At 39.4% G+C, this 22,081-nt stretch overlaps 1 protein-coding gene across 1 annotated transcript in view; it reads left to right on the top strand.

Moving 5' to 3' along the window:
• Positions 1-21,523, top strand: part of dchs1a (dachsous cadherin-related 1a) — a 135,788-nt gene extending 114,265 nt beyond the window's left edge. Inside the window, exons 12-21 of the mRNA XM_052106577.1 lie at positions 133-258; positions 418-627; positions 8,377-9,243; positions 9,550-9,663; positions 9,749-9,960; positions 10,306-10,457; positions 12,360-12,490; positions 12,918-13,204; positions 15,566-15,704; positions 16,929-21,523. Of these exons, the coding sequence (XP_051962537.1) occupies positions 133-258; positions 418-627; positions 8,377-9,243; positions 9,550-9,663; positions 9,749-9,960; positions 10,306-10,457; positions 12,360-12,490; positions 12,918-13,204; positions 15,566-15,704; positions 16,929-19,522 (4,832 nt within the window). The 3' untranslated portion in view covers positions 19,523-21,523. The remainder of the gene's footprint in view (positions 1-132; positions 259-417; positions 628-8,376; positions 9,244-9,549; positions 9,664-9,748; positions 9,961-10,305; positions 10,458-12,359; positions 12,491-12,917; positions 13,205-15,565; positions 15,705-16,928) is intronic.
• Positions 21,524-22,081: the final 558 nt, after the last annotated feature.

Raw genomic sequence — 22,081 nt, 5'->3', positions numbered from 1 at the left:
AACACAGTCTTTTAATATGATGTCTCTGTACAGAAGGGATAATTTGGAGTAGATGCTGTGCAGGGCTAGCATTCCTGGAAACTGAATAGATATCTGAATGGGTGTATTTTCTGTGTTTGTTTTTTTCCATAGGAACAAATGGAATTGTTACATATGGAAGCATTGTAGGAGATGAGTTCAGCATCCATCCGGTGACAGGAGTCATAACAATGACCAAAGCTTTGGACAGGGAGGCCCAAGGGTTTTACACTGTGACAGGTACTACCTTAGACAGAAAACAACTGATGTGCAACAGAGAATTTGTTCAGCAATAGTTCTGACATGCTTTCCTATGGCTAGGTTTATAATTGCAGTGTTTTTTATTGCTGCCAGTGTCATGTCACAGGCAAATGTTTATAACTTGTGTCTGATTAACAGTTTTTGCCAGAGATGGTGGTTCTCCACCCAATTTTGCTAAGACCACAGTGCGCGTCACTGTGCTGGATGAGAATGACAATAGACCAGTCTTTGGGAGAATATACTACAGCTTGGAGGTGCCTGAGAACCAAGAGCCTGTTAATCTCTTCATCATCAGAGCTACAGATCAAGACTCTGGGGACAGTGGGGTGGTGCACTACAAAATCACTGGTAGGATGCCTGACCTGTTTACAAATGTAATTACATTGCAACTACTAAGTAATATAAAAAATAAATACAATTATGATAATGAAAAAGGGATTACAAATGTATAGAATCAATTCCATGCCACATATATTTGCAAAAATATAAAGTATTGCAAAATAAAATAAAGTTTTGCAAAACAAAAAAAGTATTGAGCAAACAAAAAAAAAATTTAAAACAAAAATTAAGTATCACAAATGTAAAATAAAGTATCGAGAGAAAAAAAGAAAGTTTTGCAAACAAAAATAAAGAATTGCAAAATATAAATAAAATATAGCAAAAACCAAGATGTAATTAATTGCAAAAATCAATGACTGTTGTAAAATAATCTAAAGATCTTTTATCCTTTTTTATCTCTGCAACAGATTTTTAGGCAGCAATGATTTTGCCACACATCTTTTTCTTTGCAATGCCTACTAATTATTTTGCAATGCTCCTTTTAATCTGCATTTCCATCACGTGTGAGCTCGTGATACCGTTTTGCTCGTAATACTTTTTGGGAAAATATGTCTTATTGGTTGGAATCAAAGATTCACTCACTGCCCACTTTTGCTAGGAAACATGTTATGTTTGGAGTGCTGTTGGACGAGAAAAGAAATGAATTTCTTATTAATGTAATGTTGATACTGGGCACATTTTTCATTCATAAGTCCAAATGTATGAAGACGAAACCTTATTTTTCTGTATTTAAAAGAGAATTGATTTGTAATTTCTTTCCAGCGTTGGAATGTATGTAAAGTAAAAAGGCCCAGAAATTGGCTGGAATAATAAGAGACCTTGAGCTCTTAAAAGAGGAATAAAGAGACCCCTCTGTATTTGTATTTTTTATTTTATACATTTCATTTATTTATTTTAACTGATATGTGCCTTGCTTAATACTCATTTACCTGTACTTACCAATGCCATTGTAGATGTACATTCTGTTTTTTGTTCTGTTTTTGGTGTTCAATAAAAAAAATTTTTAAAAAAAATGATTGTTTCCTTTTATTTAATTAGCATTAAATGTGTTTTAACAGCGTTTGCTTCAGATAAAGAAGTTAGAGATCAGTTAAAGCGGTGGATTTATTAGCCATACTCGCTAACATAGCCAGCATCTGCAGTTTTTTTCTCTCTCAATTGATTGGACTAATGATTGATTCTTATGTTTATTTTATAGATTATAATTGTCTATACCATAGTATGTTGTCTTCTAAAAAAATGTAAACTCCATATTTAAAAATATATAAATAGATGTTACATTATCACTGTTAAAGGAGACAATAAATAGATTACAAATAAAAAGTTAAACGATCGTAACAAATAAGCATCCCAGGAAACGATCTACAAACAATAAAAGAACATCACTTATCATGTTAATTGTGCAAAAGCAAAACAAATTTAACAGATTGATTCTTAAGAGTAGGTGCTGATAACCTGGTTATATCCTGCTCTACTCGAGGCAGAGAAACAGCAGGAGAAAGCTGTTGTTGTTGTTGCTGCTGACCCTGAGCTGCCTGAATATGACCGAAGCTTTGAGTCAGAACACTAATAAGATTCGTCACGACATCTGGACATTCTCTCTGCTAAATGTGACATGGCAAATCATTACATGAGATGACCTAGATACACGTACATTTACTGTGAGCACTGTAAGAACTTAAGTAGCTTGTGAACAGGTTCGTTGAGCAATGGAGGAGTCAGAAGACAGCGAAGCAGGTTTGAAATCAGCACTTTAATTTCTTTCACGAACATACGACGGTCACCGCCGTAGAAATGTAAACATAAATAAACAAAACAATATCACACTCAGTCTGTGGAGCTTTCTGGATCCTCTCGACACTTGGCGTCCCTTTAAATGTCTTTCTCCGTATCACTACAACAAGACACAGGTGTTAGGGTGACAAGCCTTACCGCTCTCTCTCTCTCCCGCAGACTGACACACGACCACGCCCCCCCCATGCCACATAGCTGTATAACGCAGGGTTAAGAATATAGGGGATGTGAACATTTTATATTTCAAAACTTTATATTTAAAGACAGAACACATGCACGTTTGTTACGATCGTTTAACTTTTTATTTGTAATCTATTTATTGTCTCCTTTAACAGTGATAATGTTACATCTAAATATGGAGTTTACATTTTGTTAGAAGACAACATACTACGGTATAGACAATTATAATCTATAAAATAAACATAAATCAATAGTCCAATCAATTGAGAGAGAAAAAACTGCAGATGCTGGCTATGTTAGCGAGTATGGCTAATAAATCCACCGCTTTAACTGATCTCTAACTTCTTTATCTGAAGCAAACGCTGTTAAAGCACATTTAATGCTAATTAAATAAAAGGAAACAATCAACTTTATATACCTGAGATCCACCTGCATGCCTGTGCCCAGCCATGATGTTTGATCCGTGTCTCAAGCTAATGACGTAACTTCCAGAGAGGCATCACTGAGCCCGTTGTACACGCCCCAATCCCCTGACTCCACCCCCACGTCAAAACAGTGCCATAAAGTGAAACGCAGAGAAAAGTGAAGCGCAAAGTCAAAACGGTATCACGAGCTCACACCTGATGGAAATGCAGATTAAAAGGAGCATTGCAAAATAATTAGTAGGCATTGCAAAGAAAAAGATGTGTGGCAAAATCATTGCTGCCTAAAAATCTGTTGCAGAGATAAAAAAGGATAAAAGATCTTTAGATTATTTTACAACAGTCATTGATTTTTGCAATTAATTACATCTTGGTTTTTGCTATATTTTATTTATATTTTGCAATTCTTTATTTTTGTTTGCAAAACTTTCTTTTTTTCTCTCGATACTTTATTTTACATTTGTGATACTTCATTTTTGTTTTAAATTTTTTTTTTTTTGTTTGCTCAATACTTATTTTGTTTTGCAAAACTTTATTTTATTTTGCAATACTTTATATTTTTGCAAATATATGTGGCATGGAATTGATCCCATACAAATGACATATAATGACATGACATACAAATCTTTTCCATAGACTGTTTAAAGGTGAAATGTGTATTTCTTTTATTGTTGAAGTGTACGTGTGGAGTGTAAGATTAAAAACGTAACCTTTGAGGTAGTGATGCACCTATGTATCGGGCAATAATTGGTATCGGATGATAAAATCTATTCTAGCAGTCATCGGAAGATTGCTTAAAAACAGCCTATAAATAGCTTACCAGAGTGGCCATTTCTAAGATTTGCACTGCTAGAATTTTACAAGATGGAACTACCATTAAGATCTTTGTTTATTATTTATAGCATTTACATTTATTTAGAAGTTATTATCAGTGATTTGAAACAAGATAGTACTGTATAAAAAAGCAGAAAACCAGTGGGGTTTTTTTGTTTTAGTTTTTTCCCCTTTTCTCCCCAATTTGGAATGTCCAATTCCCAATGCGCTCTAGGTCCTCGTGGTGGCGTAGTAACTCTCCTCAATCCAGGTGGTGGAGGATGAAACTCAGTTGCCTCCTTGTCTGAGACAGTCAATCTGCACATCTTATCACGTGGCTTGTTGAGAGCATTAACGTGGAGGCTTCGCGGTACTCTCCATGGCATCCGTGCACAACTCACCACGCACCAGATGTGGTGATCCTTCTGCAGGTATACCTTCTGCCTGAAGGTTTTCAGGCAGGCCAGTAACGTCTGTGAACGCTCGTTCATAAGTCGGAGTCCAACTCCATATCAAGAAAAGAGATGCTCTGCGCAGGGGAGAGCTTGCTCTTTTCTCAGTTGACCTGAAGCCCCAGTCGGTGGAGGTGCTGAAGCACAAGGCCCCTGTGTGCACACAATAGATCACACAAGTGAGCTAGGATCAGCCAGTCATCGAGATATTTGAGGATGCAAATGCCCTTCTCCCTTAGCGGGGTCAAGGGAGCCTCTGCAACTTTGGTAAAGACAAACCGAAGAAAGGCTCTGTGTCGCGGAAGGCTCAATAAGTGAAAGTATGCGTCCTTCAGGTCGATGGCCGCTACCAATCCGGAAGTTGTACTGACTTGGGCACGATAAAATAAGGGCCGTAAAAGCCCTTGTGTGACTCTGCTAAGGGGATGGGCTCTATCGCTCTCCACCCGATGGACCGAGGCGCACTGTTATGGAGAGGACACCACTGAACCTGGGCAGTCATTTGGCAAACTGGATCGCGTAGTTGAGAAGGATCGTCCTGATGAGCCATCGTGACAGGCTGGAAAGTTCTAACGGCACCAGGGTGATGATTGGTTTTATCACATTTGGGGTGGGTGGGTCGCGGCGAGGCACAGCAGATGCCCCAACTGGAAGATCGTCCGGGGGAGGCATGCCTGTGAGCCCGCAAAGGTGGCTAGGGGCGAGTGGCCCAGAGAATCACTGCACTTGCATGTTGGCCGGCTTTTGGCGGAGAACAAGGGAACGCAAGATACTCGCATTCCACTTGTTGACCGGAAACACTTTCACAACACTCGAACATGTGAAATACGGAAGTACCTGGCCATCGTGAGCGTGAGGGTTGAGCATAGGCGAATGATCCAGGGAATGATGAAACTGCTCTTTTATTGACAATTTGGGTGCCGGGGCGCAGAGGGCACTCGGCGATGTTGCAAGGATACTCAGTTTTTGCTTGCCCAGGGGCGGGAGTGGGGGCGGGAGTGGGGCCGGTACGCTCACCTAGGTCAGGTCAGTCAAAATCAGTCACCTCATCCCTGAGTTGCCGGGCCGCTTCAAAGCTCGTTCTGGGTTCTTGGCTGACGGACAGGTGGTGTAGCCTTCCTGCGGGAGGATCTTCTTCTTATAGGCCAGTGTGCGGGCTCTGATGGTGGGGGAGTCGGGGCCAACACCGAAGGAGGACGACCCTGGCAAGAGGCAGACCGGACGCGGCACTCCGGATGGCATCCGTCTGCTTCTTCACCGTCGAGAACTGATGGGTGAAGTCCTCGACAGTGTCGCCAATGAGCCCCCCTTTGGAGATGGGCGCATCGAGAAAGAGGACCTTCTCGGCATCATGCATCTCCGCAAGCTTGAGCCACAGGTTTCACTCTTGAACCACCAAGTGGACGTCGTCTAGCCCAGGGCGCATGCCATGACTTTCATCGCCAATAGAGCAAGGTCGGTTGCAGTGCACAGTTCCTGCATGAGCCCTGGGTTGGTCCTAGAATTGTGCAGATCTTTAAGCTCCTTTAAACTCTACCGGGCAGAACGAGAATGCTGGAGAATGGGAGGACCGTGGGAGGACTGTGGGAGGACTGTGATCACCCATGCTGACCCAGCTGTCCGAGTTTCAACCCAGGATGGACCGGGTCGGGAAGCATCCACGGTGGCTCTCTGCTTCACTAAGAAGGAAGAGAGCCGTGACCGCAACATTCTCATGGACATGTTCTCACAGTGAGAACATGACCCCTCCACAAAAGCTGCCTCAGTGTGCTGGTGCCCCAAGCACTCGAGACAGATTTCATGATCATCCGGTGGAGAGAGATAACGGCCACACCCAGTAGCGAAAGGACATCTTTAAAAAGATGTCAATTGTTTGTGCAAGCTCTTTTAGAGAAAATATATTTTTTATACCTGTGGACTCCACGCCAAAGGGCCCAGGGGAAGCACAACTCTCGACCATGTGAGGGTGACCACTGGTACGCGCCATAATTCCAGCAGCAATTAGCAAGTTGATCACCAATTTTCTTTTCTTTCATTTTTTTAATAAAGCAAAGGTGAATGGAGCTCTCAAGAGCGAACCCCTAGTGTCATTACATTAACACAATGTTGAGTGAGTGACAGGCAGGGAACAAGCTGTTCTATGATAAAGTGTTTTAGAAAGTTACTTAAAAGTAATTAGTAATGTGATTACTTTTATATGAAATTATATTATAAAAAATTTTGATAATTGGTCGTTTGTTGTTAATTACAGTTTTTAAAGTATCGGCGCTCAAATTTGTATTATCGGCGTAAGGGGGGAAGTTGAATAAAATAAAGGAGGAATAGGGAAGCCACCCAACTGGCCCAAGGATGGTATTCAGTGGCATGGCTGAAGGTCTCCTGCGCTTTCTGTCTTATCATGCATATTCATTTTAAGTTATTTCGTTCCAATTATATAACTATATTATTAGTTTTATTATCCCCGATTATTTTATCTGACTCCATAAAATGTTTTTTATTTAACTTTATTTAAATTATAAACATTTCCAAGGATGGAAACTAATGTTCTAATCTTAGTTATTATTATTAAATTTGATTTAACATTTAATAAATTTATTTAACTCTATTTTATATTGTACTCGTTCATTCGAATTCCTGTTGCTTAGAGAGTCTCATGCCAGCCGTGTACACGTATCTCACGGTCACAAATACGGCAGTATTGATCATTAAAACAGTAATTGACTAAATGCTAATTAGATGGCTGCTTACACTTGCCCTTTTATCTACAAGTATTCTGTTTAGTCCCCTTGGATAGTAAACACTTAATTAGAGTAACATTATTTCTACCCAGAGGTCATGACCACAAAATTTACAAAGATAGACCAACAATACCTAAGTTAAACATAGCTTTATATAATCATGCCATAGTTTCCTATGTACACTTGGCTAGAAAATATTACAATAACCAGATGTTTAGACTTTACCCTATTTAGGCTTGGTTGACAACTTCATGTTGTCCTAATCAGAAAATCCATATCAAGCCTGTACACTTTAAGTACACTTGAAATAATGCCAATTTGTTAGTCGGAGCTCTAAAGTCTCAGTCTGTGTGCCCCATGATCCACTTTAGTCCGCTACTAACCTGGTCGTAGATTTGCAGAAACATGGACTTAACATAATCTACAATAGTTTCAGAGTATATCTGAATAAACTCAAATGTAACCATTTATTTTACCAGGTAATAATAATACATTCAAACAATCCAATTAAAATAATAATACAATTAAAATTAATAAATAAATAACATTTTATTAAAAGTATAGTAAAAAAGTTGCATTCAATTCAAACATTTACCAAACATAAGAAATTCAAATTGCAATTACCTGGTATAGAAAAACTACATACGTTTTCTTTGTGGGATCATCTGACTACAGAGACCCTGATTTCTTTGTCATTACACACAACAGCTGTGCAGGAGATCTGAATGTAGATTCCACAAGCTCTGAGCCAGCTTTCCTTAAATATCCAAACCATGAAAAAAGGGAATTTTGGGAGTGGTTAGGATTGGAAGTCCTGGTGTCATACCTTATTAACATACAGGCAGGGAGGTGGACAGACCTCCAGAAAGATTCAGCATTTGGCAAAAGACCTTATAACTTTGTTACCATTAGTTTTATCAACACGTGAAAGAGACCAGTATACCAGTCGCATTTATACAATATACCAGAGACATTTGAAATTATACCAAACATGCCTAGTTACATTATTTGTTTTCATGGTTTTCTTTGTTATATTTTCACATATACATTTTGTGTGTCTGTGTGTGTTCCTTGTGGGGGAGAATGGGGAGAGATAGAGGTCAGATGTGAGAATTGTGTTTTAGGTCCATAATCAGTAGGGTGCATTGTCTCAGGTGGAGATGCTCATCGGTGTAAGAGATTTATGATGTTGGTTCTCGCAGAGTTCTTTGACTTTTATGACATCCTGGGGCAAGCCTTACATCGTTATATCCCTACTTCTTCAATGGTGATGAAATCAATTGATTGTTGTTTAATTGCAATTCCTAAACAAAGGTAAAGCTAACACAAATTATATCTTTTATGTCTTTCTTTCCTCAGAGGGAGACCATTTTGGTGATTTCCATTTGGACTGGAAATACGGTCTGCTGTCCACTTCCAGGCCTTTGGACCGAGAATCTAAAGCAAGATACACTCTCACTGTGGAGGCACAAGATCAGGGTACACCATCCCTAACTACCACTGTGACTTTGGATATTACGGTCTTGGACCTGAATGACAACAGCCCAGTGTTCCCTAGCAGCAGTTACACTGTGGATGTATCAGAAGATTCCCCATATGGCTCTCTTGTTCTAAAAGTTTCAGCCTCAGATCAGGATGAAGGGTCCAACAGCCAGTTGGTCTACTTCCTGAGTCCTGAGTCCAGAGGCATGTTCATTGTGGACCAACACACTGGTCACATCATTACAGCGGCAGCTCTTGACAGAGAAAAGGTGGCCTCCTACAGCTTCCAAGTCTACGCTGTGGACTCCTCAGCCTCCAACCCCCGTAACACATCTGCTCATGTGACTGTCCACATCTTAGACATAAATGACAATGCCCCTTTCTTCATCACAGACCCGCTCATCATCAATGTCTCCAGCACTAGTATTTCCAACAACAAAGTTTTGGCCACTATGAGAGCTGAAGATAAAGACTTTGGTGCAAATGGATCTGTATTTTATCGGTTCGCAAGCCCAGTCAAAGGCTTTACAATAAACTCTTTGACAGGGGACATCCAAGCCACCGAGAAGCTCCGCGCACTGACCCAGAGCCAGCGGACTCTCATTGTGGAGGCCATGGATCAGGGTAACCCATCACAGTCCTCTCTGGGAGTGGTGGTTGTGTACATCAGAGAGCAGAGTTACCAGGGTATCCGCTTCTCTCGCAGCGCTAAGGATGTCAGTCTGCAGGAGAATGCTGCCAAAGGTGTGATAACAGCATATACAGAAATATCATATTGCTTTAAAGGAAATAGTTCAACTGATGTTAGTTGGGACCAGCTGGTTAAAAGTAATTACAGAAATATTTAAGAAAAGTGAAGTCCATTTGGTTTGAGAAGTGAATGCTGCTTGATTTTATGTTATGTAATGAAATGAAATTCCTTCATTTTGCCCATATATTTTTTGAGCTACTGTGTGCAGATGTTTCTAAAAATATATATGGTATAAGTACAATATGTGTAGATTCTAAATTATGTATTATTGTAATAAGTAAAAGTCTTTTCTTTCATAGGTACAGCAGTAATTCAAATACAAGCTCACTTTCCTGATGGTTCTAGCAGTGGCATCAACTACAGCATTTTCAGTGGCAACAAGCAGCAGTCCTTTACCATCAGTACCCACACAGGTATGATTGAGTCTTTACATTATCCTTTCTAATAAGATATAACCAATAGTTCTAATACATTCATTATGACTTTACATCCTCTCAGGTGAGATTTGGGTTGAGAGCTCCACAGGTCTGGACTTTGAGGAGAACTCTCGACTCCGCCTGGTGGTCAAGGCAGAAACCACAGCTTCCAGCTCTTTCATGGCAGTCAACCTACTCCTGCAGGATGTAAATGACAACTTACCACGTTTTCATCTTCACAACTATGTTGCTTATGTTTACGAGGCCCAGGGCTATGATCATCCTATCATTCAGGTACAGTATCCTCTACTCTGATTTCACAATGGCTGACTCTTCAGTAAAGTGTAAAGTTATGGGAGTTAAACATGCCTTTTTCTTACAACAGAGTTGTTCTGCTTATTTTCATTGTGAGCCAAAAGTGTTTCCTTCACTTTTACCACAATGTTGTTATTGTCTATGATGGGAGTATAGGCTCAGCTGTCCTACATAGCCACAACCGATTCCCTCTTTACATTTTTTTTTTCCTTCAAACTATTTGCTTTCCAAGACCAAAATCGCTCAGTGGTTTAGGTTATTCTTGAGCAGCTGTTGCAAATCTGCCTGTATTTTCATTTCCAATTTCACTGGCAATTTCCTCAGGTGCTGGCGAATGACCTGGACCAGGGTCAGAATGGGCAGGTGACCTACTCCATAAGGTCATCGTCCACGAGCAGCCTTTTCAAGATCGACCCCGTCACAGGCAGTATATCCACCGCTGCCATCATGGACAGAGAGATCTGGACACAGACAAAGTACGTGCCTACTATAGAGCTGTTTAGTTTGTTGTCCTAAAACACAGAAGACAATGACTGCTTTTGAGCCGTGGGTTCCCTCAGAATTTTCTATTGTTTTTTATTTTTTATAATTGTTTGAGTAACATCCGTGGTCAACATTTTGACATCCAACATAAAATTGCATACATTAAGTTGCTAACAAGGTGCTTAAAAAGGACTACAACTACCACAAGGATGTGAGTTTACATACTAAAAAAATGTACATCCGTCACAGTCCTTGTGTAGCAACTTGCATTTTAAATGCAAAAACAGCTTTGTGGTTGAAAAAAAGAAACATGGAAGTGAATCTTTTTAACCAAAATGTAACCAATTTTGCCCATGCTTTAATACCAAGCAGAAATACTATTCTAAAAAAGGTATTTTACACTTGAGTCCTCTTAAAGGGTCATGAAACGCCAAAACACATTTTCTGAGAAGTTAACAGATATGTACAGGTTTTACATTATTGAAAACAATGATATCACTCATTATGTTTATTGTTAAGGTGGGTAAAGGGTTTTTGAGAACCAGACTGAAGCAAACATGCAAACACGCACACATTGCATTGTGTCTTCTCTGTACATCTGATCATGTACAGGATAGCATGACAGCTTGTTCATAAACAGAAGACATTGATGAAACTGAAAAGTCAAAGTCTTGCTACTCTTTTTGGTTCCCTTTATTTCAGTCGAAAGTTACTGGGATATAGGACTACAGGGTTTACTGGTGCTCCGTTGTCAATACATTGATGTTAAAATACTGGATAACTTTACGTAGACAAGATTAGTAAGTGATTTTATCACACTAGATCACAGCTTTACAGAAAATCATTCCTTAATAGAAAATGAAACTATAATATCCATAAATTCTTAGTGATCTTTGTGTAGTTTGATTAAAAATGATTGTAAATTGTGTATAAAAAATAAATAATTCAATAATTGTATTTAGTACCCCTGCAAGCAAGCTGAAGGCGACTGCGGCAAGGAACATGTATTGTGTTTTTATGTCGTATGTAACGGTGTGTAGTTCATCTTTTATGTATTTGACCGATTAATTGTGTGTCTTACTGAACACTTATATTAAACCAGAAACACCCCTTTAAAATATATATCTATACAAATATCTACACAAACTCGCTCTTGGCAATGCTATTGATTCATGTTAAACCCTCAAGCCTAATTGTGGTGGAAGTTTTTATTGTGGCAGAAATCTGAAGGAAATAAATTTCTGTTGTTTGTAATAGAGTTGACAACAGCCTTTTAATGCAGTGAAATGCTCTTAACTCTTTTCTGTCCACAAAAACCCTATGTCAAAGTTTTTTTTAGATTTGTTTAATAAAGTGTTCGACCAAACATATGTAAAATAATGCAAATATGCATTTAAAGTAAATCTGGCGTGCTTTAAATATGATAAGCTCACTGCACATTAGTTCACCGAAACAAACTCAGAGCACATCTGTCATTCAGGTTACCAGATAGAACTAGTAAGTATAGAGCACAGAACGCTCTGAAACAACTGAAAACACATGTGTAATACACTGACCCTGTTTACATGTATTTAAGACAGAACTACAGATAAAACAGCTGCGAACATAAGCAGAACACAGCAGGGAACATGTTCAGACTATTTACTTGTATAATTAAATCGCAGCCCTCACGGTTTGATAATTGCACTGGGTCACATCACGATTTCAGTTTTATTTAGATTAATTGCCCTAATGTGTGTGTAATTTATGTTGTAACCCTTCCAGGTTAGTCTACAAAGTAACGTCATGACAGAACAGCTCTATTGCTTAGTTCTTCCTTCTACTATTACATCACAGTTTGTAACTTACTTTTACCTGAGTATGTTGAGGCATTGATTTTATTGTTGTTTCTCCAGTCTGGTTATTATGGCGACAGACAGAGGCACCCCTCGGTTAGCAGGTTCTGCCACTCTCACAGTGATCATCATAGACCTGAATGACAATAGTCCTACCATCCCTGTTCCACATGAAGTGCGGGTCCCTGAGAGTAAGTTGACTGCTGTGTGAACCCAGTATCACTGCTGTACTCAATGAACTAAATTTCCTATTTTATCTGGCAGATAAACAATGAGGCACACCATGCTGAAAGATTGAGTCAATTACTAGGCATTTTTCTCGCCAAAGTCCTTAATAGTTATTTCCAGTCACTGATGTAGAACAATGTGTTCCATTTTTTTTTTACAACACTTAAAGGGGTAGTTTACAAAAAAATTTAATTCTGCAATCAATTTCTCACCTTCATTTTGTTCCAAAAGGAGATGTTAGGCAGAATGTTCAGTCAATATGCAAGAAAGTCAATGGTGACTTAGTCTGTCCCATCAATACTTTGAAATGTGCAATCAAAAGCAGAAAATGTAAATGTTATTTTACAATGTATATCGTGTTTGATTGTTTTTGTTTATTTATGTCTCTAGATACCTTGATTGGCACTGTGATCACTCAGGTCACAGGGAATGATGTGGACTCTGGTCCTGCTCTGTCCTACTCCATTCTCCTGGACTCTGACTCTCAGGGGAAATTTGGAATACACCGTTATGGAGGAGGAGTATCCTTGACCTCCCCTCTGGACTTTGAAGAGAGAACATGGTACATACTGACCATCAGCTCTTCAGACTCAAAGCAACAGAGTCAGGCAAATCTGACTGTGCTTGTGGAAGATGTGAATGATAATGCTCCAGTCTTCTCACAGGACCTTTATGAGGTACAAACCATTAGGAGAGATCACAGGTTTAAGAAGTATAATTAAGGTTAAATTGAACTGTGGAGTGGAGGGGGGCGGGGCCGGGTCGGAATATCGCGCGCCCGGTCCCCATCGGCCTGATGAGGCGCGCGAGGGATAAAGGCGGCCGGTGACGGAGAGAGAGAATTAGAGAGAGAGAATTACGGGCATGTCCGTCATGTGTGTTTGTTTATGTGTTTTTGAGTTTTCATTAAATTATTATTTATATTGACAAGCCGGTTCTCGCCTCCTCCTTCGCGCCTCATCAGGCCGATTGGGGACCGGGCGCGCGATATTCCGACCCGGCCCCGCCCCCCTCCGCTCCACATGAACATAGAAGTGTTTAAAATGTGGTACATTTATTTGGCAAGTAGCTGTGTAATAATCGGTATTATGTACAGTCAGCTGGTCACTATCACAAAATAAATACCAACAAAGTGATCAGGACCCTGACCTAATGGACATGACCTAATGTACATGAATGTGGGTTTAAATTGAGAAGTTAAAAAGAAAGAGACCTTGAAATGATAAAAGAGACATGAAACTAGAACCGCATTGTCAGGTCCATAAATATTGGGACATCGACACAATTCTAATCTTTTTGGCTCTATACACCACCACAATGGATTTGAAATGAAACGAACAAGATGTGCTTTAACTGCAGACTTTCAGCTTTAATTGGAGGGTATTTACATCCAAATCAGGTGAACGGTGTAGGAATTACAACAGTTTGTATATGTGCCTCCCACTTTTTAAGGGACCAAAAGTAATGGGACAGATTAACAATCATAAATCAGACTTTGACTTTTAAATACTAGGTTGCAAATCCTTTGCAGTCAATTACAGCCTGAAGTCTGGAACGCATAGACATCAGCAGACGCTGAGTTTCATCCCTGACATGGCCATTGCATAACATTCCACTTCTTTCCCTTAAAAAACTCTTTGGTTGCTTTCTCAGTATGTTTCGGGTCATTGTCCATCTGTACTGTGAAGCATTTGGCTGAATATGAGCAGATAATATTGTCCGAAACACTTCAGAATTCATCCTGCTGCTTTTGTCAGCAGTCACATCATCAATAAATACAAGAGAACCAGTTCCATTGGCAGCCATACATGCCCACGCCATGACACTACCACCATCATGCTTTACTGATGAGGTGGTATGCTTTGGATCATGAGCAGTTCCTTTCCTTCTCCATACTCTTCTCTTCCCATCACTCTGGTACAAGTTGATTTTTGTCTCATCTGTCCATAGGATGTTGTTCCAGAACTGTGAAGGCTTTTTTAGATGTTGTTTGGCAAACTCTAATCTGGCCTTCCTGTTTTTGAGGCTCACCAATGGTTTACATCTTGTGGTGAACCCTCTGTATTCACTCTGGTGAAGTCTTCTCTTGATTGTTGACTTTGACACACATACACCTACCTCCTGGAGAGTGTTCTTGATCTGGCCAACTGTTGTGAAGGGTGTTTTCTTCACCAGGAAAAGAATTCTTCGGTCATCCACCACAGTTCTTTTCCGTGGTCTTCTGGGTCTTTTGGTGTTGCTGAGCTCACCGGTGCGTTCTTTCTTTTTAAGAATGTTCCAAACAGTTGATTTTGCTATCTCTCTGATGGGTTTGTTTTGATTTTTCAGCCTAATGATGGCTTGCTTCACTGATAGTGACAGCTCTTTGGATCTCATATTGAGAGTTGACAGCAACAGATTCCAAATGCAAATAGCACACTTGAAATGAACTCTGGACATTTTATGTACTCCTTGTAAATGGGATAATGAGGGAATAACACACACCTGGCCATGGAACAGCTGAGCAGCCAACTGTCCCATTACTTTTGGTCCCTTAAAAAGTGGGAGGCACATATACAAACTGTTGTAATTCCTACACCGTTCACCTGATTTGGATGTAAATACCCTCCAATTAAAGCTGAAAGTCTGCAGTTAAAGCACATCTTGTTCGTTTCATTTCAAATCCATTGTGGTGTATAGAGCCAAAAATATTAGAATTGTGTCGATGTCCCAATATTTATGGACCTGACTGTATGTTGGAAATTGGGTGCATGGTCATTGCTCAACAATATTTGACACCAGAATGCCAAGATTGACCAATGAGAATAAATTATTCCAGAGAGCTATGTAATAACAGATATGTTACACAAGCTTTGATATTGTTTTAAGAATCTGCACTTTATTTAAATGTCAAAGAGACATACGGTCTCTACATCTGTATTTGGAAAATATTGCCTGTGAACAGATGACAAGTATTTCTTAGGGTAAATTGAAAAATATGTGTATGCTGTTTACTGCTCAAAACAGTCAGTGCTAAGGCTTATTAATGTCTTTGGCAGGTGACTCTAGCAGAGCACTCACCAGCAGGTAGCTCAGTTATCACAGTAACCGCTACAGATAAGGACTCTGGAGAGAACGGTAGAATAACATACAGGGTTGTGTCAACAAAAGACATGTTCTACATTGACCAAAGCAATGGTAAGTTGTACTATTTTTTCTGTTGCTTTGTGCTTATTGTCATTTATCATGATAATTTACATAATCCCAGCTGAAAAAAAAAAACTGCTTAAATCAGCCAGGTCTGAATGATTTTGGTTTTATTTCAATAAATCGTTCATTGCGTTTATGAAACAGCAAGGACAGTGATTTAATTGAAAAAATAAATAGTGTGCACGTGCTAATCGCTGCACTTACTGTATGTGCGAAGCTCTTTTCTCTGAGTGTTACAAATACGTTACAGATACTCAAAGCACACGTGAGGCCAATGAGCTGAGCGTGTTATATTTACAGTGCTCTAGATTAACTAATTGCACATTTGTGTATTTCAAAATACTGTATGCTTTGCCGCTAAATGTTACTATCCAAATCTAAAGTAGCCTTTGGGTTTTTGTGGACAGAAGAGATGAGAACATTTATTTGCATTAAAAGGCCATTGAAAACTCAACCACAAACAAAAATGTCTTCCTTCTGTGCACCACCAATTGTTCAGTTGTTGTTGTTAATATTATACAAAAATATATTTACGTAAACATTTCTAAATTTAATAATAACTCATTGGGTTTAAAAAAACAATGATGAAAACCCCTTTAAAATCAGTGGTAAAAGACGCTGGTTACCATCCCTGGGGTATGCTGTGACTCCAGCCAGGTCTCCTAAGCAACTAAATTGGCCTGGTTGCTAGGGAGAGTAGAGTCACATGGGGTAACATCCTTGTTGTTACTATAATTTGGTTCGTTCTCGGTGGGGCGTGTGGTGAGTTGAGCGTGGATGCTGCGGTATGAAGCCTCCCCACGCGCTGTCTCCATGGCAACGCGTTCAACAAGCCATGATAAGATGCGCGGGTTGACTGTCTCAGACGCGGAGGCAACTGGAATTGAGGCGAATCACTACACGACCACGAGGACTTAAAAGCACATTGGGATTTGAGTATTCCAAATTGGGAGAATTTTTTTTTTCTTTTTTTAAATCGCAGTTCTAATCTCAATCGCAATATTTTTCAAAATAATTGCAATTCGATTTTTTTTGTCCAAATCGTTCAGCCCTACTGGAAAACTAGCTAAGATCAGTTTAGGGTGGTTTATCCTGGGTTCTTTTTTCAGCAGTAGAATTACATTTTTCTCAATTGATTGACTTTATCATGTGTAAAGCTTATGCTGAAATGTTTGTTTGAATCTGCTTCTAAAATGTAATTTCTTTACATAGGCACACTTTTCATCATGCAAAAGGTTGAGTTTGACTCACAGCGTCCTTCCATTTTGGTGGTGATTGAAGCTAGTGATAGTGGAACTCCTTCATTGACTGCTCTTACCACTGTTCAGGTTCATGTGTCTGATGTCAATGACAATGCCCCTGTATTCCACCAGACAGAGTATAGAGCCTCTATATCTGAAGATGAAGATCCTGGTTCTACCATTCTAACCCTGGAAGCAGTGGATGTAGACCTATTTAGAGACAACTGTGGCTTTGATTTTGCCATTGCCAGTGGAAACACTGGCAATGCCTTCCAAATTGAGAGTAGTGTGCGCTTTCTCGAAGGCCATGGATTTCAGACGGTCGGAACACTGATCTTAGTTGATAAACTTGACTTTGAGATTGTCAGTTGCTACAATCTCACTATTGTGGTCTCAGACCGTGGAATCCCACAACGAAGCTCTACTGTCCCAGTGCTGATCAATGTAACAGACACAAATGATAACCCACCAGCATTTAGCAAGGTGGAGTACAAAATTGTTGTCAATGAAGGGACAGAAACAGGAACAGAAATACTTAAACTTTTGGCTCTAGATCCTGATTCGACACCTTATGAAGAGGTTCAGTATTCTATCAGTTCTGGGGATGAATCTGAGATTTTTTCTGTAGATCGGTGGACTGGGTCCCTTCGTCTTCGGAGGTCTCTAGATAGTGAGCAACAGTCCACTCACATGCTCATCATTCAGGCCTTGGATGCTCAGGGCCACTTTGCTCTTGCCCCTGTAACTGTAGAAGTCAAGGACGTCAATAATAACCGACCTTACTTTCCTCTCAAAACACTCACAGCAAGCATTCGTGAAAACAAGCCCCATAATGCTCTAGTTACCATACTTCATGCCATCGATCATGACAAAGGAGCATATGGGGAGCTGAGATATTTCCTAATGTACAATTCAGGCAATGGTAAAGATTCCTTTTTAGTTAACCAAACCTCTGGTGAGGTACGAACGTGTTTGACACTTGACTTTGAGAAGGTAAATGCTTTCAATTTTATCGCCCTGGCAATGGATGCTGGAAACTACACGGCTACTGTCAAAGTCCAGGTCTTTGTGACAGGTGAAGATGAGTATGACCCTGTTTTCACAAACTCAGACTTTGCCTTCCGTGTACCAGAGGGTGCCAAGAAAGGGCAAAGCATTGGCCAGATGAATGCTAAAGATGAGGATGGAGGGATAGACGGCATTGTCCTCTACACGCTTGCAAACAGTTCACCTTACTTCGAGGTCAACACATCCACTGGGGTGATATCCCTGAAGATGGATGCCTATCATCGACATGTCAGCCGGTCCAAAAGGGAGACACGTCAGATGACGTTGGATGTAATTGCCCACAGTCCCTTAGAGAACTCACGCACAGCTTCTGCCCACATTGCCATTGATGTTACCCATACATCATTTGGTTTGGCCACAGACATGAATGTGGTGCTTGTCAGTACAATTGTTGCTTCCTTGGCAGCCATTGTGGTCTTGATCATAATTGTTGTGGTGATCTTCCTCTTGAGATCCCAAAGGTACAAAGAACAAGAAACTTGCACCAGGATAGTCGACCATGGTACCGTTCTGCATAGCCTTGAAGATTTGAAGGTTCCAGGGAGTGAGAATCTCTACCATCAGACCCTTCCTGGGTATGCAGCAGATCAAGCCAGAAACGTAGGAGCTGCCTATACACGAGGTGGGTCACTTGATCCATCCCACTCAAGTGGACGTGGCTCAGCCGAAGCAGAAGCTGCAGAGGATGATGAGATCCGGATGATTAACGAGTATCCACAAGTTTCCAGCATCTCTTCCTCCATGCAAGAACACATAGCTGCTCGAGGGCCTGACTCGGGAATCCAGCAAGATGCTGATCAGCTATCTGAAATCTCCTGTGAGCCAGGGATGGATACAAACCAATGGTTCAAAGGGAAAAAGTTGGCAAGTTTAAGTGGGACACTATTAGCAAGCCAGCCCTGTCGGGATGAGGCAGGTGGATATCTCGGGGTTGGAAGAGGGCTTAACCTCTCACATCCAAAAGATTATACTTTTCCAGAGGATGGTAAGCCTGCTGTTGATGGTTCTCTCACAGCAATTGTTGCTAGTGATGAGGAACTGAGAGGCAGCTACAACTGGGATTATCTCCTCAACTGGTGCCCTCAGTTTCAGCCTCTGGCTAATGTCTTCACAGAAATTGCCCGATTAAAAGATGAGAATGCGCCGCCTAACCCTCGGCGGCCTTTTCAGCATAAAATAAAGATTGATCCCAAGCCCAGAATTGACCCCCCTCCCCTTATTACCTCTGTAGCTCATCCAGGGGCCAAAACTGTTCTTCCAAAACCTGCTGTTGGGCGAACATTTCCCCACTTGTCTTTACTGCAACGGTCGCCCATCGACCATGATGGCTCTGTTTCCTCAATAGCCATGTCTCCAAGTTTCTCTCCATCGCTGTCTCCTCTTGCTGCCCATTCCCCAGCCGTCTCTCCTTATGTGGTCACTCGAGGTCACTCTTCCTCTGTTATCAATACCCCTGAACACTCTCTACAGCATGAGGAGACAGAACTGAGAATATAACCCCTTAATGCTGTCATTTCAGACCTCAACAGAATGCATTCTCACCTGACTCAGGTACTCTAAAAATGCCTCTGGCATAGTCCTAAACATCATGTTGTGTGTCATGTTGCCCTACTGGCTGGCCAGAGGTTTCAGAATGCATTGTGTTTTTCACAAATTCTTTAGACTCACTGACTTGGGTTCTAAAAAAGTTAAAATGGCTATTGTGAAATGCTGTTGGCAAGTTTCATGAACATCAACAGACATCTGCCAGCATCTGCACATTATAAAGGACAGTTATTGGTTGATGTCAATGTTTTGTAAGAAAGAACATTTTTTATTATATATTTTTGTACTGATGTTGTTGTTGATGTTTAGAAAATGACATATGTCAAACGGTTGTTATAACCTGTGATTTTATTGACATACATTTATATTTGTATATTTGAGGCAGTAATAGTATGTGTGTTATGAATGTTCATTTTAGTTTAGTAACAGTTGCAATTCTAAAGTGTTCTAAGTATGTTCAGTATTAAGCTCTTAAATGTTTGGGGAATATGTTTTGCTGTTAGTATTTATGAAAAAGTTATCTGCAAAATTACAATACATGTACAGTGTTTGGAAGGTTTTTTACATGCTGCTCCCTCTCCCATTGCCTGGTTAATGGGGACATAACTGAAGCTTATGAAACTAAATCTAAAAATGTATATATATATATATTTTTTTTTCAAGGATTTAAAAAGCTGGTAATAAGTTTCTACTTAACTTTTACATTTAAAATGCCATTTATGTATTGAAGTATAACAACTATAGTGCAAGAAGAGGAGCCATATGTACTGTATGATAATTCAAGCCAGTGAAAATGGCTGACGTTGCAATAAATAAGCTCTAATTTGATAACTTAATATTTCTTAGCTTGACCTGTTGGTTCTCTCTCACTGGATGTTTCGTTTCGAATAAATACACCAAGGTATCCAATTATGTGTTTGATTTGGCCCAAATAAAGAATACAACTCCACACTACACTGTAGTATTGGTACTGAAATTTATAGGTAAATATTTGTAGCATGTTTCATACACTACTCTGATTAAAGAATTGCTCAGTTTTGCTAATTATCAACAAAATGTTGGATTGTTTTTGTTTTAATCTCTGTAAATTGCATTGCTAAATAGTGTTACACCCATATTGGTTGAACAAACTGTTTGATTTGATTTTAGAAACATCTTTGTTACTCCAATGTATAGTTTGCATAGTTAAGTCAAATAATTCAAACAAAATAATGGTGGCATAAGACATTTTCTAAAACTTCCTTTACAGAATGAATGTGCTGCCTTGATTTGAAGTGATTATTAAACATATTTTCCTAAAATGATTTACATTACTTGCTTAGGACTATTGTAAATGTTTCCTTTAGACTAGACTGCATTTTTTATTTTATTTTTTGTAATGAAATGTAGAGTCAATTGAATTGTCAACAGACTTTGTTTTTTTTCAGATGCCCATGAAAAAAGGCTCAACCTTATAATTATGAAAACAGTGCCTATGTTTGATCAGATCCTCAAGGTTATAGGAGTAAATCATTATTACAGTTAAAAGATTTTTGTCTATCATTTATTTTTTGAGAGTGAGTTGAGCTTTGCAGGAATATGCCTGTCCCTCTCCTTGTAAAAGAGTCCTATATTTATGAAAGATATTATTTTACTTTTGTTATGTACACAAACAATTCCTCATATTTTCATGTTAACTGTGAAATGTGTTCTATTCATGCTGCCTCTGAAGAAAATAAATAATGTTCTCTTGTTCACATTGTTGCTTAAAATAAAAGTTAATAGAATTATATAGGTGAATGAAATCCGTTTTCAGTTATCAACAGCACTGCGCTCCAGAAATGTGCCATTTGTGTTACCTTTGTACCTCATCGTCAAAAGATCATTGATATTCTAATAAGGAAACACTGATTTTTTTCCCCACCGGAGTACTTAAATACCTTAAAGAGTTATGTTTTTCTGTATTTGCCTGTATGTGCCTGATTAAAATGTTTTTACAGTAATAAGCCTTAAACAACTTTATCTATTCTTAATAATGTGCATATATGATTTAAAAGCATGAACCCATTGATAATAAAGGTTTTTAGGTCTTAAACAAAAAAAAAACAGTTTTGCAACTTTAAAGGTTCCAAATGATGTTCATAAAAGGTCTCAGGTTGATACAGTTGGTTGCCATTATTTTCTATCTCATCCATGTTACTCTTTTAAATTGAATGAGTGTTTAGTTTGACTTGAGGCTGGGACCCTTCACATCTAGTTGTGATCATCTCAAAAGTCCTAAGGTATTTTGGCCTTCAATGATATTCATAAAGATTGAATCAGTAGCTAAGTCTGGGAATCTTCTGTACTTTAAACATGCAGAGTAATAGTGGCTAACTGGACTCCAAATAGATTCCAGATGTACAGCTAGAAATGGGTGAAATATTGATGTAGTTTTACTGTATGTGTGTAAAATACAAATATGTGTGATTTCCCCTTTGGAAAAAATAAATACTTTACATATGGGATACTTAATATTTTGTTCTCTAAAGA

Source organism: Xyrauchen texanus, chromosome 36 (genome assembly GCF_025860055.1).
Source record: "Xyrauchen texanus isolate HMW12.3.18 chromosome 36, RBS_HiC_50CHRs, whole genome shotgun sequence".
Taxonomy (NCBI): Eukaryota; Metazoa; Chordata; class Actinopteri; order Cypriniformes; family Catostomidae; genus Xyrauchen; species Xyrauchen texanus.
The sequence above is the reverse complement of the archived record's forward strand: the minus strand, read 5'-3'. Positions and strand labels throughout refer to the sequence as shown.